The sequence below is a fragment of the Macrotis lagotis genome, chromosome 3, assembly GCF_037893015.1.
Source record: "Macrotis lagotis isolate mMagLag1 chromosome 3, bilby.v1.9.chrom.fasta, whole genome shotgun sequence".
NCBI classification, from domain to species: domain Eukaryota; kingdom Metazoa; phylum Chordata; class Mammalia; order Peramelemorphia; family Peramelidae; genus Macrotis; species Macrotis lagotis.
In genome coordinates, this window is record NC_133660.1 from 112,682,907 (window position 1) to 112,702,217 (window position 19,311).

General features: G+C 36.2%; 1 protein-coding gene across 1 annotated transcript in view; it reads right to left on the reverse strand.

Annotated features, from left to right (window-relative positions):
* Positions 1-19,311, reverse strand: part of LOC141519187 (uncharacterized) — a 134,747-nt gene that overhangs the window by 19,147 nt on the left and 96,289 nt on the right. Inside the window, exons 16-18 of the mRNA XM_074231572.1 lie at positions 13,279-13,390; positions 10,305-10,388; positions 3,965-4,088 (exon numbers count right to left, since the gene is read on the reverse strand). Coding sequence (XP_074087673.1) covers positions 3,965-4,088; positions 10,305-10,388; positions 13,279-13,390 — 320 coding nt within the window. The remainder of the gene's footprint in view (positions 1-3,964; positions 4,089-10,304; positions 10,389-13,278; positions 13,391-19,311) is intronic.

The following is a 19,311-nucleotide window of genomic DNA, read 5'->3' on the forward strand; positions in this document are numbered from 1 at the left end:
TGCTTGAGGATGAGTATCTATAAAAGAAGTTCATGGTTATATACCACCAACATGCTGGTATCATACCATAAATTCAGATGGAAGCCAATCTTTGTAAGAGCCTTGGTCTAGTTGTCAGAACAAGTTGTGCTATGTATGGACTTAAAGCTGTGGCTACATGTTGATGGGCTGATAACATGTGAGAGCAGATGGAAAGTTGGGCTGAGTCAGGAGAGTCCTGGGCTTGAATCCCTTCCATAATAACTTATCTGCATAACCACAAGCAATTCATCTTTCATCTTGGAGCCTCCATTTCCTCTGCCAGCTTCACAGGGTGACTGTCATGAGGATCAAACCTGCATAAAGGTACTTTGTACACCTTTCTTCAATTATTCGTGATTAGCATCTTTACCAATAGTGGTTGGATGACTCCTCCCAAATTTGGCAGAATACATCTTTAAGGGATTCAGAACTCTGGAGAACTTGTTCAAGAGTTTGTAAGACTTTCACTGCTTTCTGGTTCCTACTTTTTTTTTAAGGTTTTTGCAAGGTAAATGGGGTTAAGTGGCTTGCCCAAGGCCACATAGCCAGGTAATTATTAAATGTCTGAGGTCGCATTTGAACTCAGGTACTCCTGACTCCAGGGCCAGCGCTCTATTCACTGTGCCACCTAGTCGCTCTGGTTCCTACTTCTGAAAGTCAAAATAAATGGACAGAGTGCTGGGCCTGGAGTCAGGAAAACTCATCTTCATGAGTTCAAATCTAGCCTCACACACTTATTAGCTGTGTGACCCTAGGCAAGTCACTTAACCCTATTTGCCTCAGTTTCCTCATCTCTAAAATGAACTGGAAAAGGAAATGAACAATCACTCCAATTTCTTTGCCAAGAAAACCCCAAATTGCAGAATATTTATTTATATTATTTATATTACAGTAGATTTTATTAGAAAATTGGGAGAGAAATCAGTCCTTAAAAATACACTCATGGGGAGGCTAGGTAGCACAGTGGATAGAGCGCTGGCCCTGGAGTCAGGAGTACCTGAGTTCAAATCCAGCCTCAGACATTTAATAATTACCTGGCTGTGTGGCCTTGGGCAAGTCACTTAACCCCATTGCCTTGCAAAAAAAAAAAAACCAAAATCTAAAAAAAAATACAATCATGTTGAAATGTACTAAGTAAGCCAGCCAAACCAGTATAAACCATGGGACTCTGCTTTTTCTATTTGCTTTGTTCCTTTTTTCTTTTGTTGTTATGTTTATTACTTTTTTATTTTTTTGTTTATTTTTCCTATTTAGTTTTAAGAATTTGAATACCATTTAGAATAAACAATTCTATAACATCAGATTAATCCCCTGAAAACAATTTAACAAATACTTTCAGAAAGGAATTAAGAGCTAGAAGACTGTCATTAATTCCATTCTGTAGAGGCAACACTGTAAGCAATAATTATAACCTTCAAATAGGAGATGAGTTGAAGTATAATACCCTTGATAAAATATTAGAGGTCATATAAAACCCAGATTAGGTATTTCTCTTCTACTTCAATAGGTTTTTCAACAGCCAATTATTTAAAATATTGCTTTCAAATACAAATTTTTCTTTCCTTTGACTTAGAGTGTGAATATTCTCTCTTAAAGTGAGTGTACTAGTATTGTCAATGTTTTAAAAAACTCCTCTAACATAGGTCTGTTGTGGTAGCCAACTGACTTAATAAAGTCAATGTCACAGGTTTGATTCCCTTGGCTTTCCCAAGGCTAGACAGTTCTGACTATTTATTGGCAAGTATATAGATATGTGTGTAGGTGTATGCACACACAAAACACATGTATGTGTCCATATAGGTATATATGGATGCAATATAGTCTGCAACTAGAAATATTGCATGCATACAGACAACAAGAATATGCTTTATACATTTTGAACATATAGGACAGCACAGACTTTAATCAACATCACATAAATGCAGTCATATCCTGGATCAGTAACACATAATCTACTTATTGGTAGCACTTGTAAATGCACAGTAAAATTATTCATTATTACATTTAAATAATTACATTATTTTAAAGAGAATGAATTTTTACTCAAAATGAAATTCTAGAGAGTTATAGAAACAGAGATTTAAGTTACTACAGTATTTTTCTACACCACCCTTCCCTCTATAGTCTCCCTTATTTTGCAAACTAGAGCAATATAACTAGTTAAACTCTATCTTGAAACACACTTCAAGGATCTATAATCTTATGTCCTCTCTTTGCTATAATGCAGCCCATAGAAACATAGACACTGAGTTACAGGGACCTCAGGTACCATTCAGTCCAAGCCCCTTTACAGATAAGGAAAAAGGTCCACCAAGGCTCTATTGCATGTTAGGAAATGTCTTAAGTGAGTGTTGAACCAAGGTTCTTTCACTCCAGGATCCATACTCTTTCCACTGTTCCACACTGCCTCACAGACCCTCTAACCTAGCAGAGGTCTTTTAAGGATCACTATGGTCAAAACATTTGTGGCCAACCAGGTGAAGAGCCTCTCTGAACCTGGACGCAGATGAATCATATGGTTCGTCACCAGACCAGTTCTCAGAACTTTCTCAGCTTGGAAGGAATAGCTGCAGTGCACCCTCTGTTGACATAGATTTCTAGAACACAGGTTAATCTCTAAGGTCATGATGGGGCATTGTAGTGGCATCTTGGTGAAGGTCTTGAAATACATTATAAGGTGGTATGTGAAAGGCATCGTATTAAGATATGAAAATCATCAGAGTGATAAGGAAGTAGTTTAGTTGATTGGTAAAAATCTAGTTGTTCATTAAAGCATTTGAAATACATTTTCTAAAAGTTATATAATAAAATTCCTATGTTTTAAATGTATACAGTATCTGAGACTACAGTCTTCCAAATATTATACTCTTTGTTTAAAGTATTTTTGTTGATTTCTGTGAGTTTCACCTTGTCAAATTTCTGTCATTATTAACCCTATACTTAAAAAACTGTCCTATCAAATTTGTATGTCATTTGTATGTCATACACCAGGGAAATTGGGTGGTAGAGTCAATAAAGTCCCTAACCTTTCAGTCTCAGTTTCCTCATCTATAAAATAGTCATAATAATCACACCTACCTTCAAAGGTTCAGATGAGATAATATATGTAAATCACCATATAAATACTAGCTGTTTATTATTATACAACCTCCATTTTGTTTTCTTCATTCTTGGCCCATATTGGTTTCTCCAACCTCTGAACTGCACTAAGAGAGACTGTGTAATATAACTTGGGGTGTGACCATACCTCATTGGACACTGAATCTCTACACTGTAGTTAAGTACAAAGATTACAACCCCTTTTTCAAAACTGAAAAAACTGCAACTATTTGTAGAGAGAGGTGGCTCTCCATAGCAGAGAGAGAGAGAGAGAGAGAGAGAGAGAGAGAGAGAGAGAGAGCCAGCCTTGGTGTCAGAAATACCTTTAGTCTAGGTTTCCTACCTGGTGACCTTGGGCAAATGACTTAGCTTGTCTATGTCCAGGCCAACTATAGCCCAGTTGCTGATCAGCATCAGAAGAGAAAGTTCCCTGCACTGATTTTTATTTTTTCTATTTTTTTCTGCACTGATTTTTAAAAATCAAATTTTAAAAAATTATGAACTTGACAAACATCAAACACAAACATTTCCACTTACAAAGAAGAACATGAAAAGAAACATGAAATGTTGAGTCACTACCATATAATATAAGATATAATAAATTCCCCATGGTGATACCTATATTGTTCGCCTTACTTGTGTGTCTTTCTAGAATTTCCTATATTGATGCTGTATCTTCAACATCCCAGGTACGAGGACCAGCCCACAAAAGACTCTTAATAAATGCTTATTAATTGACTGATGAAATCATGGATCCAGACCAAAAAAAAAAGAAAAAAAAAGAAAAACAACTATTTTTAAGCTTAAAGCATAAATGCAAAGAATTTATGAATGTAGCACATACCTTGTGACCAAAGTCTCTTCTGCCTGTTTTTTATGCAGAAGGTGTTGGAAATAGTCTTCTATTGCTTGAGCAGTTAGGAATTTTTTTAAGTATGGATAATAGAGGGGGTGTCGTGCTACAATGCCTGCAACATAGAAAATATTACATCAGAAGGATAACATTCTATAGGTAATCAGACTCCTCATTTTATCTCCACTAATAGTATATGGATTGTCTTTTTTAGGAATAAGTCATGCATTTTTCATATTTACAGAATAATGGATTAATTGCCAACCCAGGGCAAATAATCTAATTAGTATTTTCATAGTCCAATTAGTATTCTTGACCCTGGTTTTGTCTGTTCCCATGTTTCTACATTGATTTCAAGAGATAATTGTAAAATTCTAAAAACTATTAATATAATTAACTTTAATTGTGAAAATAAATACATTACACTTTCTGTGGTTGGGTAAGAGAGCCACAGGAGTAGCGGAAAAGTAGATTTTCAGCTATTTTTGATGTGTGTGTGTGTGTGTGTGTGTGTGTGTGTGTGTGTACATATTTATAATGGTTTTTATTTTTCTTGCCTTCTTAATGGGTAGGGGAGGGAAAGAATTCAGTACTAAAAATAAAATAAAAATAAAAATGTGACTCATTTTTTTTCTCTTTAAATTTAGTTTCATTCTTTAAACTTTCTCATTTCTTATCTTAGTTTCATGAAATTGTAAGGTTTTTTTTTTCCACTTCAAGAAAAATATCTTCTATTGACAAATTTGTATCTCAGGCTTTGTGAGAAGAATGATTTGTGTATAATTGGCTAGCCCATGCTTTGGCTCTTTTTAGCTTAATAGAGTTGACTTGCTTAATTGATATTGAGTGTAAAGAGAGCTTAAAGAATTCAGAGTTCATTAATCAGACCTGATCAATTCAGTGCCACAAACATCATTAAGTTCCTACTGTGCTCAAAGCTTTGTGTTAGATGCTAGCCATACAAAGACAAAACAGACTACACCTCGTGTGCTTGTTTTTTGTGGGAGATACAGCAAGTAAGCAGATAAATAAATAGAAGATAATTGGATGAGGGGCTTCTACAATTAAAGGAGGAAGGGGGGGCAGTGGGATTCTGAGCAGAATAGTAAAAGAAAAGAAGCAGGAGGTAAAGATGAGAATCATATTCCTGATATGGGAGACAGTTTATGTAAACTTAGGAAAGTGAGAAATGGATTCTCTAGTTCAGAAACAGCTCATCATCCACTTTGCCTGGGGCACAGGCTACATGAGATAGTGAAAAATTAATCTAGAAAGGTAGGTGGGAGCCAGTCCATGAAAAGATTTAAACACCAAACTGTAGAGTTTGTGTGTTAAGCTTTTTAGTAGGCTTAAGGTATGGTCAAAGCTTTGTCTTAGGAAGATTCTATCAATCTATGTGTGGAGGATAGGCTGTGGAGAGATGTTAGAAGAAGCAAGAAGAACAATTAGGAGAAGAGAAATGATATGAGTCTGAACTAAGATGAGGGTCCTAAGAAGGATACAAATGAGAGACATGTGTAGAGGAAAAATTAACAAGGATTGGCAACTGAATGAATCTGGAATTTTGGGGATAAAGAAGATGGAAGAGTGAAGAATACTGATGAAGTTATAAACTGTGGTGCCAGGAAAGACGGAAGTGCCCTGAAAAGAAATGGGAAAATTTGAAGAAGGGAGACTAAGTTTAAAGAGAAAAAATGAATTCCATTTTTAAAATTCAACTTTATTTTTAGTATTGAATTCTTTCCCTCCCCCACCACTAAGAAGGCAAGAAAAATAAAATTACATTTATATATGGACATGCACATCAAATTTCTTCATTAGTCATATTCTGAGAAAATTTCAAAGGAAAAAAGCAAGAAAAATAAAGAAAATTTGCTGCAACCTTTGTTCTGAGTCTATCAGTTCTATTACTGAAAGTTGAGAGCATTTTTCACAGGAATCCCATGAAATGGTGGTTTGGTCATTATACTGATCATAGGAACTAAGTCTTTCAGAGTTGATTAGCTTTTGCAATATTCCTTTAAAGATTATTCAATGAATTTAATTTAATTTTTCAAATATAGAATTTGAGGTACCAGCCGGACATTTGGACAAAATATGTTGAGCAGGCAATTGGAGTTCAAGAGAGAATCTGGAGTTGCATATGAACATGTGAAAGTCTTATGAGTCAAGATGGAATCTACAGCAACTCATTTGATCACCAAATGAGAGAGTCCAGAGTGAGAAAATGGGGCCCAGTACAGTGGTGAAAGGCATACTTGCCTAAGGTATAGGAGGAGAGAGACTGATTCAACAAAGAAGACAATCAATGATCAGATGGGTAGGAAGAGAAATAGGGGAGCATCGCCACCAAGAGATAGAAGATTATCTAGTAAGTCAGGGAATTGAAGGGTTAAAAATTATAGAAAAGTCAAGGAGGATGAAAATGAAGAAAAGGATATTGATTTAGTAATTAAAAGATGGTTAGTAATCTTGAAAAGAGAAGTTTCAGAAGGGAAGCAGAAGTCAGAAGCCTAGTTGTATGGGCATGGGAAGTGAGTGAGTGGGGTGGTGAGAAATTGGAGGTAGCAAGATTAGACAACACTTTAAAAATTTAACAGTAGAAAATAAAAGAGATATATCCTTTGAGGTACCACCTCACACCTCTCAAACTGGCCAATATGACCAGAAAGGACAATGATCATTGTTGGAAGGGATGTGGGAAATCTGGGACACAAATACATTGTTGGTGGAGCTATTAATTCATTCAACCTTTTTGGAGTGCAATTTGGAATTATACCCAAAGGGCAATAAAAATGTACATACCCTTTGATCCAGCAATACCACTACTGGGTCTATACCCTCAAGAGATCATGAAAAGGGTAAAAAATATCACTTGTACAAAAATATTCATAGCAGCAAAGAATTGGAAATTATATTGGCAAAGAATTGGAAACTGAGTGAATGTCCATCAATTGGGAATGACTGAACAAATTGTAGTATATGTATGTTATAGAAACCAGGAGGGATGGGGATTAAGAAAATCTTGGAAGGATTTGCATGAATTGATGCTTTGTGGGATGAGAAGAATCAGAACAACGTACACCATAACAGCAACATGAGGTTGGTGATCAATATTAATGGACTTGCTCATTTCATCAGTGTCACAATCAGGGACAATTTTAGGGTATCTGTGATGGAGAATATCATCTGTATCCAAAGAAAGAAATGTGGAGTTCAAACAAAGACCAAGGCTGCTACCTTTAATTTTTTTAAAAAAGTTATTATGTAATTTTGCTATCTCTTATATTTTTTCCTTAAGGATATGATTTCTCTCTCAACATATTCAATTTTGATCAATGCATAGGATGAAAACAATGTAAAGACTATCAGACTGCCTTCTATTGAGGGGGAGGGCAGTGAGATTAGGGGGAAAAATTGTAAAATTCAAAAAAAAAGAGATAGCAATAAAATTTATTAAGCACCTACCTTGTGTCAATCATTATGCTAAACATAGTGCTAAACATAGACAAAAGATAGTCCTTGCCTCAAGGAGTTTAAAAAAGATAGTTCCTGCCCTCAAGAAATTTACAATCTAATGGGAGAGACAGCATGCAAACAAATTTATACAAAGCAAGCTATATTAAAGGTCAATAAAAATAACTGAGGGAAGACTGAAGAATTTAAAGGGGTTGCACAAGGCTTCCAGTAGGAGGTGAGATGTTAGTTGAGATTTAAAGGAATTCATTGAGGTCAGATGTTGAAAGGGAGGAGGGAAAGTATTACAGGCTTGGAGGACAGTCAAAGACTTTGCCCAGAGTCAAGATGAAGTATCTTATTTGAGGAATAATCTGGAGACTAGGGTCACTAATCAGAGTATGTATCAAAGAATAAGGTGTAAGAATGCCAAACAGCATTTTGAATAGAGGCCTTAGGGAATCACTGAGTTTATTGAGTAGGGAAGGTGACATATTGGACCAACAATTTCAGAAAATCATGTTAGTGGATGAATGGTTGAAGGATTGGAGTGGGAAGCAGGCAGTCTCATCATCAGGTTATTGCAATAATTCAGGTGTAAGGTGAAGAGTCTGAATCATATTTGAGGGATGTTATGAAGGTGAAATCAACAGGACTTGGATATGGGGAGTGAGAGATAGGAAGGAATCCAGGATGATTTTTGGTTTGGGAATCTGAGGGTCTGAGAGTTATTGCCTTCTACAGTAATAGGAAAGGTAGAAAGGAAAAAGGGTTTGAGGGAAAGATAATGAGTTCTGGATTCTTGAGTTTAAGATGTCTACTGGACATCCTTTCTGAGACATCTAAGAGATGGTTGGAGATGTGAGATTGTTGATGGATTGGATGATACTTTCAGAAATGGTATGGTCAAGAGTAAAGGAAGACCTGCAAATGTTTTTCAGACTTTAGATCAGCCAGAGGGAGATAATCCCTTCCAGGAGATGGAATGAGATAGGATCTAGGGTAGAAAGGGAATGGCTAGCCTTGATAAGAAAAAAATGCTACCTCTTTAGAGACTGAAGCAAAGAAGGATAGTGCTTTTGAGGCTTTTTTAGGGAAGAAGAGGACATTTACAACAGATTATATGAAAATGGTAAGGGTGAACAAATGTGTTGAGGAACATGAGAGAGTAAGCAACTTGTCCTGGAGAGGATGGCCATGGAAGTGCCATCTTCTGGGGAGAACAATGTTTCTGAAAGGGCCTGAACATGCCAATACTGGGTGTTAAGCTCTAGGATACAGGGGAGTTTAACATTAGAGTGAGCTCCAGAGGTCAGAGGATGGATTGTGGAGGGGGATAGACCTAAGTGTAGGAAAAGCGAGTGAAGGTTACACGAATTGGGGAGTGGGGATTTTGTTTTAGCAACTCTGAATCACTGGAATAAGGAAAGTGTTCTGAGAAACTAGGGATGCAGGAAACTGGTAGAGGTACCAGGGATTTAAGGCTGGTACTCTGCTAAGTAAATACTTCATGATCAGGTCTCCTTGTCCAGACTAAACTCATGATTGGCACAGTTCTGTAGCCTTCTCCCAAAGCAGGTTAGGGAGAAGTGAAGCATACAAGGAAGAAACCCATATGAAGATTCCTCATGAAATCAGGGGTCTTCTAACACTAGTTATTTATCCAGGACCTACAGACCCCTTGGTCTGTGGATAGGTTTGATAACAGTATTTCAATATAACTGGTTTTCTTTGTAATCCTATGGATTTTATTTTATGCATTTTAAAAAGTTATTCTTCAACAATGGATTTCAGCAAACTGCCAAAAGGATCCATCACACAGAAAGGGTTAAGAAACTCCATCTCTGATATTTTTGGCATCAGCCCAAGGCTCATGCTCTTTGAGGAAGATCTGCTCCAAAGCTCTGAGGGATCACAGGTTCTGTTTAAAACTGGCTTTGGTGGGATTACTGCTTTTTATTAACTAATACCTAGGTTCTGTTAACAAGAGTAATCGCAAATTCTTCTGGTTTTACACAAAGTCAACACTGAGCTTTGTGGAAACTTTCTACTAAAGAATGGTTGTTTTGCAATGGTTTTGACTAGTGTTTGCCAAAGATATTCAGTATAATCAGAGGACTTTCAGTAGTTCCTAAGAGTGTCTAATAGGACTGAGGAGTGCTCCTCAAAGTGAATAAGAGGGATACTGTAAAAAAAAAAAAAAAAAAAAAGGAAAACCAATGCCTGAAACCAAATCTTTTGTAGACTAGGGGTTTGACAAAGTTTCTTGAAGTTAATGAAGGGATTGGAAGAAAAAGGCATCATAGAAATCTTGAATTTGAAAAGGATGTCTTTGTGAAATCCTCAAGTGATCATTAAATTTCTGCTGGTTGAGAAATTTGAAGCAGCCCTTTCCATTGGGGAACAATTCTAGTTTTAGAATTTCTCCTTAAAATTATATTGTCAGAATCTTCTTCCCTGTAACCTCCAGGGAGAAATATCTGGCCAATATTTTGAATTTTTTATTTTTTTAAAACTTTGTTATACTTTTAGGGAAACTAGACCAAGGAAGAAATAACAGAAACATATAGATAATAAAGAAACATGGGAAGTAAGGCTAAACGGAAACTAAAAGGCAGTTCTCTGCAGAAACGCCCTTCTAAAATTCATAGAAAGAGGAGGTTAAAAATACTCAGAAAGAGAATCAGATTTTCTAGCTTCTGGTAAAGGCGAGGCATTATTCTTTGATGTATTGTTTTGAAAGTTACAACTTATTATTTTTTCTTTTTTGGTGAGATCAGAAATAGTTGCATTCATAGACATCTTAGTGCTCAAATATTATAATGTATACAAATGTTCCAAGCAGAGATTTTTAAAAACCTAAGTTAAGAAATACCTATATTTGCAGAGTTGCCTTTGTCTCCACTTCTGGTATAGGCAAGATCTTCTAAACGATATGTCAGTGAGCCATGTGGTAGATCTATGTCAAAAAAAAAAAAGAAAGAAAAAAATCTAGCCTTTGGTTTGTTTTGTTTTCAGTTAGCATGGCCTCTAATTCAGCAGCTACCTAGCCAGAACCATTCAGTGAGTAAAACTCAGGAATTATTTTTCTGAAGTTTTTCTTAGCACTCCAACAGCTTCAGTTTTTATGATAACATATGGAAATTAACATTTTTCAAAAGCTATGGCATAAGTGCATTTTTCTGTCTATTGAAAAAAATGTCATATTAAGAAAATTAGCTCAGCAATGAAATCAGAGTAAAATTTAAGGAATCTACAACTTCCCACAAAAGTAAAGCCAAAACATTATTTTACTAGAAAGGGAAAAACACCTGTAGTATTCAATAATGAAAGAAAACCAGGTTTTTACAAGGTTTCAGGGGAAAGAATAGTTTTCTATATTCATGTTGAAATTTCTTAGGGAAATCTGTCAAGGATCAGTATTTTGTTTTTGTAGGAATTCACTCCCCCCACCCCCCCAGGCTCCCAAGGTTAAAGGGTTTATAACTTAAACTCTGAGGATCAGACTGTTTAAGCATCTTGCCTACAGTCACAGAGCTTAGCTGGTGACAAATGTGGGCTTTGAATTCAGGTCATTCACTTTCAGTTCTATGTCTCTATCCATTGTACTACATTGCTCCTTCATGACCTCTTTTTGGAACACACAAATATGTAGAACACACAAAATTCTATAGAACTGACCACCCTGTATACAATATGGGCAATTTATAAATATTGGTTAACAATAATAAAGATGAAGAACATAAAAGTGTAAAATTGCCCCCAAGGAGTGGAATAAGAAAAAGTAGTTTAAACTAATTACTTAAATTACAGAATATTTTTAAATAAACAAAATTTTATTATTTTAAATATGCAATGATTCAGACTAAGCTAACCAAAAGGTATCATCAATTAGCAAATTCTTTAGAACCTTCTATCATACATAGGGAAGACTGATTTCTTATCAGAATATTAATAAAGAAAATCAATATATGTTAATTTTCTCAAACAGGTAAAATACCCCCATCTCCAACTCCAGTGCTTCACTTTCTTCTTTACTTGTTTAAGGAAGCTTTTCTCCACAGATAATTTGTTAAGTTTCTGAATCGCCATAAATTCTGAATTAATGATGTTCAAATTAGGGAGACTGATTTTTACATCCACAAATAGTAGTAACAAGAATTTCTGCCCCCCCACCCCTGTTCCCCCAACCAAATTTTCCTAGGATAGATTTAAAGTTGAAAGGGATTTGGAAATCCTCTAAACTGCTCCCTCATTTTACTGATAAGGAACAGAGAGATAAAGTTATTTGCCCGAGGTGGTACAGTGGGTAGAGCATTAGGCTTGGAATCAGGAGGGTTCATCTTCATGAATTCAAATGTAGCTTCAAATACTAATGTGACCTTGGGCAAGTCACTTCATAACCTCAGTTCTTCATCTGTAAAATGAACTAGAGAAGGAAATGACAAACCACTCCAGTATCTTTGCTGAGAAAACCCTAAAAGGGGTCCCAAAGAGTTGGACACAATTGGAAAAAACAAAGAAAAACAGGGATATGTACCCATGGCTGGCTTACTTTTCACTATGCAATGCCACTTTTTCATCCAACAAACAGGTTTTGATTTCTGATATTATTTTAAGCCTTTGATTCCTAGGCTTTACTTTCTCTAGGTTTCTGTGTTTTCCATTAATTTTTTTTATTTTTTTTTGGATGCTGAGGCTTTTTTCAAACATTTATTTTTTTAATTTTTGAGTTCCAAGTCCTCTCTCTTCCTCTACCTTCTGCCCCACCCTTTGAGAAGGTAAACAATATGATACTTATTATACATGTGAAGTCATGCAAAACATATTTCCACATTACTAGCAACTATTGTATTAAATTCCATTAAAATGATGATAGTCATCATCAGTTTTTGTTTTTTTTAACCACAATTCTTCTTAGTCAATTAATAAATGTGTGTGGAAATTCACCTCCCTATTGGTTTTGTCAGAGCAAATTTGAAGTTTAGTCTCAGCTTCCTGAAGATGTTAAATTTCTAAAAGACATAGGTGGGTTTTTTTGAGCAAGAAGTTCAAGTACATTTACACCTCTCTCTCCTAACTTGATTTAGCTATTTTTTTTAACTTGGTTTTCTCTGATAGCATCAGAGAAAACTTTTCTCATCTTTCCCATACATAAAAAAGCTATCTCTTTGAGGGCTTAGCTCTGCCAACCTAAGCATTCATTTGTAAAACAGTTACAATATTAGGTCTTCCTTGACTTCATTTTGCTATGTTCATTTTAGTCTTCTAACACATAAGAGGATATTTATAAAGCATTTAATATAGTACCTGACCACAGTAGGCACTTAATAATTGTTTATTCTCTATCCCGTCCCCTATTAAGGGAACAAAGTGGACCTATCACTTTTCTCCTCCCTCTGAAGTTGGGATAAGAGGATCACAGACTTTGAGCTAAAAAATGAAAAACCTAAGAGAACTGTCTCACTCCACTCATTCAGATTTATGTCCTTTATGTTATGGGAATGCTTGAAAGAATGAGAGCCTTCTGCAGTCATCCTGGTCTACATCTGGCCACTGGACCCAGATGGTTCTGGAGGAGAAAGTGAGGCTGGTGACCTTGGGCCCCCCCTCACTTATGACTTACTTGCATGTCATGGCGTCATCACCCTAATGTCATGGTCATCTTTGAGAACAAAAGACAAACAACAATCCATCTCCTATCAATGGATGAGTTACTACCACTTGCCAAATCATGAGACTGACCTTTCCATCAAGGTCTACTAAGTGTCTGCCATTGTGTCTGCCACTGGCTGCCCAAGATCAGCCTCTATGGCATAGTAAGCCTTAGATTCTGGTAATGCACCTACCTTTCAGCTCATCATCTCTCGTAGGTACATCAGAGGAAACAAATTCATCTGTTGTAAAGGTGACATCCTCCTGAAATGTTTCGACATGCTGTCCATTAATATGGATATCAATCTGAAAAAAAAAGTTTAAAATTTTAAAGTTAAAAAATTAAAATTACAAAAAGTTTCTATGAAAGTGAAGGACTGAACTCAGGAAAGGAACCCATTTATTATTAACTGCTAAGCCATTTAACCTGTTAGTTTATTTTTTAATCTACCTTTTTTGTTTATCAAGACAAGCAGTAGACTATTCTGCAGCCCAGTACTCCAACAGGTACAGAGAAGCCCAACAGGCTTCATGTTGAAGCTCCCTCTAATTCCTACACAAGACCTACTCTCAAGAAAGGCTTTTCATTGCTTCTTGACTGATGGCAGTATGTAGCATTGAAACCAAGGCGGAAGAAAATGCTGCCTGGACTTGGGAAGGAATAACAAGTAAGCCCGTGAGACACACACCAGAACTAAGGACCCTTTGTTTCTTGTGGATTCATGGGTTATGTTTGCCTCAAAGCGACCAGTCTCCCTAGAAAAACCATTCTGGCCTTCTCTGCTTTTCTTCCAAGAACTCAGACACATCTCCATCATAGTCACTTTGCAATGCCAAGTCTTCACCAAAGCCCCTCACAGAAGAGGAAGGTAAATCTTCCTTGTGCTCTTTCAAAGAGCCAACTCTCAATTTCCTGGATGAGAGAAAGGGAATTGTATCGTTGAGGATTTAAAAGAGTACAGGCCACTTTCATTTTAGACTTGCGTAATTATAACTGTTCTTTTGGGCTGCTTTGCACTCACAGGTTTGCCTTCCTTATCATAAGCTTTTATTATTATTAATGGAGGAGGAGGTAGCCTAGGAGAGTGCTAGGTGATGATGATAATAGCTAGTGCTTTAAGATTTACAAATTTAAAAATATATATACACATATAAATAGATTATTTTTATATATATTCATATTTAATCCTCCAAAACCCCATGAATTAAGTTTTATTCTTATCTTCATTTGACAAATGAGGAAGTTGAGGGAGGTAGGAGTTAAGTGACCTTCTTAGGGCCATACTTATTATAAATGGCTGAAATAGGATTTATATTCAGATCTTCCTGACTCCAAATCTAGCAACTATCCACTATACAACCACCAGTAATTTAACATTATTGTATAACGACCTATATTAGACACAAGTCAGTCAGTTCACTGAGGGCAGGGACATCACTTCTTCATGTTTATTCTTTATAAAACCCTACTCTGATGCCTCCTCTGCCATGGAAGGGAGCCTGGCTATGTTGCTAATGTTCCATCTTCAGAGACAGACCTGCGGAGAAGCTGAATCTGCTGTCTGAGAACCAGCCTCCCTAAGGATGGCTGAACTCCTCCTGGGCACACTGACCAAAGGAGCACTATTTTGACCGTGACATCCATGATGCTTTCGCCTAATTCAGCAGTCAATACTTATTGAATAAAACTGAATTCCATCAAGCATAATTTGGCAGCAAGGATTATTAAGTCCAGACGTTTAAAGGACTTCCTGCCCATCCTAGTTGGGAGAGACTGGAATTAGGGGACTGAGGAAGGAGGCAGGCAGAATTGTAGATTTGTTAAAGGAACTGTAGGCTATGTCATTAGAGGCTCATTTAGAACTGATATGGGAGGCATCCACATCCCTAAGGACAAGGACTCCCACAGCATCCAGGCCATCACCAGAAGTCCTGTTTCCTATTAAATCAGACCATGGAGTGATAACAGTTCTGAAAAAAAAAGATGTCTTTACACAACATTCCTCTCACTAAAATCATCCTAATGTGCTTGTCATGCCATCATTCATCTGATGTCATGGTCTTCTTCATTTACAAAGAACAACATGGTATCATGAATATTGGCTATGCCTATGGATCTCTCAGAATAATGTCTTTACATAAAATATAATTATAAAAGAAACCAATTATGTTAAAATACATTTAGTAATATATATATATATATATATATATATATATATATATATATATATATATACACACACACACACACACAAATATTAATTATGTATTAAAACAAGCTCATAGAACCCCAGGTTAAGAATTACTGAGTTAATGGGATTGGATATATTTCACCTGAAGCAGAAGAGAGATATGACACCTAATAAAGTCTTTTAAGGATTTTTATAGAAGGGAGGAAGGGCTATGTTTGTTCTTCTTACTACCAAGGAACAAAACATAAATTACAACAAGATAGTTTGAAAAGTATTAAAAAGCATCCCAAAAATCAAGGCTGCCTAAAAGTGAAGTGGACTGCCCTGGGAGGTAGAGTTTCTTTCCTATTACTGGAGGTTCTGAAATAGAATCTTGAAGACTACTTAGAAGGAATATTATAAAAGGGGAACTTATTCAAGTGAGAATTGCTTCAGAAAATGCTTCTATTGGAGATTTTATAATCTGTAATATAGGATTAATGAAATTTGGGTGGCCTTCTACTCAATTTGAATCCTTTTCCTAATGTATAAAGTTTATCTAATATCAACCAATAGAGTAGGTAGGAATTATAGGAGATCTGTGTGTGGGAAAGAAATTTTTTTTCTCTTTTTTTTCAAGATTTTATTTATTTTGAGTTTTACAATTTTTCCCCTACTCTTACTTCCCTACCCCCACCCTCCACAGAAGGCAATTTGCCAGTCTTTACATTGTTTCCATGGTATACATCGATCCAAATTGGATGTGACGAGAGAGAAATCATATCCCCAAGGAAGAAACATAAAGCATAAGAGATAGAAAGATCAGACAACAAGATATCAGGTTTTTTTCCTAAATTAAAGGTAGTAGTCCTTGGTCTTTGTTCAAACTCCACAGTTCTTTCTCTGGATACAGATGGTATTCTTCATTGCAGACAGCCCCAAATTGTCCCCGATTGTTGCACTGATGGAATGAGCAAGTCCATCAAGGTTGATCTTCACCCCCATATTGCTGTTAGGGCGTACAGTGTTTTTCTGGTTCTGCTCATCTCACTCAGCATCAGTTCATGCAAATTCCTCCAGGCTTCCTTGAATTTCCATCCCTCCTGATTTCTAATAGAACAATAGTGTTCCATGATATACATACACCATAGTTTGCTAAGCCATTCCCCAATTGAAGGACATTTACTTTTACATTTACTTGATTTCCAACAACTTTGCCACCACAAACAGTGCTGCTATGAAATATTTTTTGTACAAGTGATGTTTTTACCCTTTTTCATCATCTCTTCAGGGTATAGACCCAGTAGTGGTATTGCTGGATCCAAGGGTATGCACATTTTTGTTGCCCTTTGGGCGTAGTTCCAAATTTCTCTCCAGAAAGGTTGGATGAGTTCACAGCTCCACTAACAATGTAATAGTGTCCCAGATTTCCCACAACCCTTCCAACAATGATCATTATCCTTTTTGGTCATATTGGCCAGTCTGAGAGGTGTGGGGTGGTACCTCAGAGAAGCTTTAATTTGCATTTTTCTAATAAGTAATGATTTAGAGCAATTTCTCATATGACTATGGATTGCTTTGATCTCCTCATCTGTAAAATATCCTTAACCATTTGTCAAGTGGGGAATGGCTTTTTTTTTTTTCTAATTTGACTCAATTCTCTGTATATTTTAGAAATGAGTCCTTTGTCAGAAACATTAGTTGTAAAGATTGGGAAACAAATGTTTTATAAAAGTTCCTTTCTTTGGAAAACAGGCCAAAATACACCATGATTAACGAGGACATGCTTACCTATGGGAAAGATTATGAATCATAAACCATTAGAAGACATGGGATGCCCAGATCATTGGTTTAGAGCTGAAAGAGAACTTGGAAATCAGTTCTTCCAAAATGCTTTACTTAAAGATGGAGAAACATTTACTCTTCTCATTTCAAATCCACTGTTTTCATATTGTTAAGATTTATCATTCAGGTATTACCACAGTCATTCAATTCAATTAAACAGTTCAAAAAGTATGAGGTTAACATAGCTTGTATCTGGTAATGGAAAAGATGGGTTAGATGTGTGGGGTGACAAGAAGGCAACTCATAATTTAACACTTTTGTGAGTAACCTGAAATACAGATGATCTGGAGCCCAATTATATTGGGTGCAAATCAGACTGGAAGCTCCGAAATGATACAGGTCAAATTTTTTAATAATAGCTAATATTTATATAATGTTTAATATATGGGAGGTGCTTTATAATGGTTATTTCACTTGATAGTCACAATAACCCTACTATCATTGCCATTTTGCAACTTAAGCAAACAGAGGTTAAGTGTCTAAGGATAGATTTGAACTCAGGCCTTCCTGACTCCTCACTACCCTATATGAATTCTCATTGTCCACCAAGCCCTACTATGTTATCTAAGTCCCTGGCATCTTGAAGGCTATTTGCCAGAGGAGCATCAGCTCTGGAAGGTTCTGGCATCTGTTCTGAAGGAAAATCTCTGTCAGAAAGAGGACCAGAGAATAGCAGAGGTTAATGACAGTGACAAAGCCAAAGGTACACCATGTACCTATTTTTTGGTTCATCCTGTTTTTACATCACTTTCTCCTGAAAACATAATAGAAAACTGCCATGAAGTCCATGGAAGTGGACCACATATAAAGTGGCCACAGCCCTAGAGAACTACCCAGGTTAAAATAATGGTGCAGCTTGCTGGCCCCACTCTACGTGGGTAATGCTCTAAGCCAAAGAGACTTTTGGGGATTCTTTATGGGGAAGGGGAGTCTTCTGAGTGATCTCCTGCCATAAGAGAAAGTCCTTTCTCTGTCCTTCATAATGTCCTTTATAATAATTTTGGTCTCTCTAGGATTTCAAGCTAACTTTAGGGAAGTGTCAGATACTGAAGTTCTTAGATTATAATTGGGTAGGAGTGATGACACAGAAAGATGGCAAAAGCTCAAAGTGTACCTAGGCTTTTATGTCTCTGGGAATCTAATTTATAATTAAAAAGACGAAAAGTTTAGACCACTTCTGCTCTCTAATTAGTTCTTTGTGCAAATATTTACTTCTCAAGATGGTGGGCTCTATGAAAGATGGAACTCTGCCATATAAGTTCTTTTAAGAAAATTTGGAATAGCTAAAAGAGCATTGGACATAAAAGAAGAAAAAGTCTGGGTTCAAATTTTACCTTCAGCATTTAACTCTAGCTGCTCAATCACTGGAAATTCCCTTCACTCTTCTGAGTTTCAACTCTAATAAAACATAACTTGCATGGCCGAAGAGCTATTATAAGGATCAAGTATGTGTAAGGTGTTTTGTAGATGAAGGCTGCCAGTTTTTATTTTCATTCCCCAAAGCACAAGCAAAATTCTTTGCTTACTAAGTGAATACAAAATATTTAAAAAGTTGATATAACATGAATTTCACCCCAAAAGAAGTTAGACTATAGGCAGCTTTTGTTTCATTGATTCCTAACTCACCGAAAATGTGATTAGAGACCTTTAGCATTTGTGCTATATTTGATTACAAGGGAGGATGATGCACTGAAAATAAAACTAATAGTCAAAAAAATATTAGTGCCCTGCTGTATCAGAACAGGAGCTGCTAGTGATGGGTTCAACACAAACTGAATTTTTGTGGCATTTAAACTAAAGAGAGAATCAGACAGCATATTCTCTAATTTAATTTACAAGTTATGTAGTTAAATTTTGAGAAATGAAATAAAATTTTTAAAAAAGTTCTACTATGTAAGGGACATCCATGACTGTGTGTGTGTGTGTGTGAAATTAGTGTGTGGTATTTAGTCAAATTAGGCTATGCATATGAAAACACTTTGAAAAATGCCTGTGAAATTTCTGAAAATGTCAGAAAAGTTATATATGTTTAGAGCTGTTGTAGTATTGTTGATTTTATCACTTCAAATGAGAAATGCAAATGTCTAACAAAATCTCTCTGAATGTGGGAGCTACAGAGACATTTTAATACTGAAGAATACTCCATAAAAGCTCAAGAAGACATTGGTTCCTACTTTAAGAAAAAAAAAATCTCAAGATGTCTTTGAACAT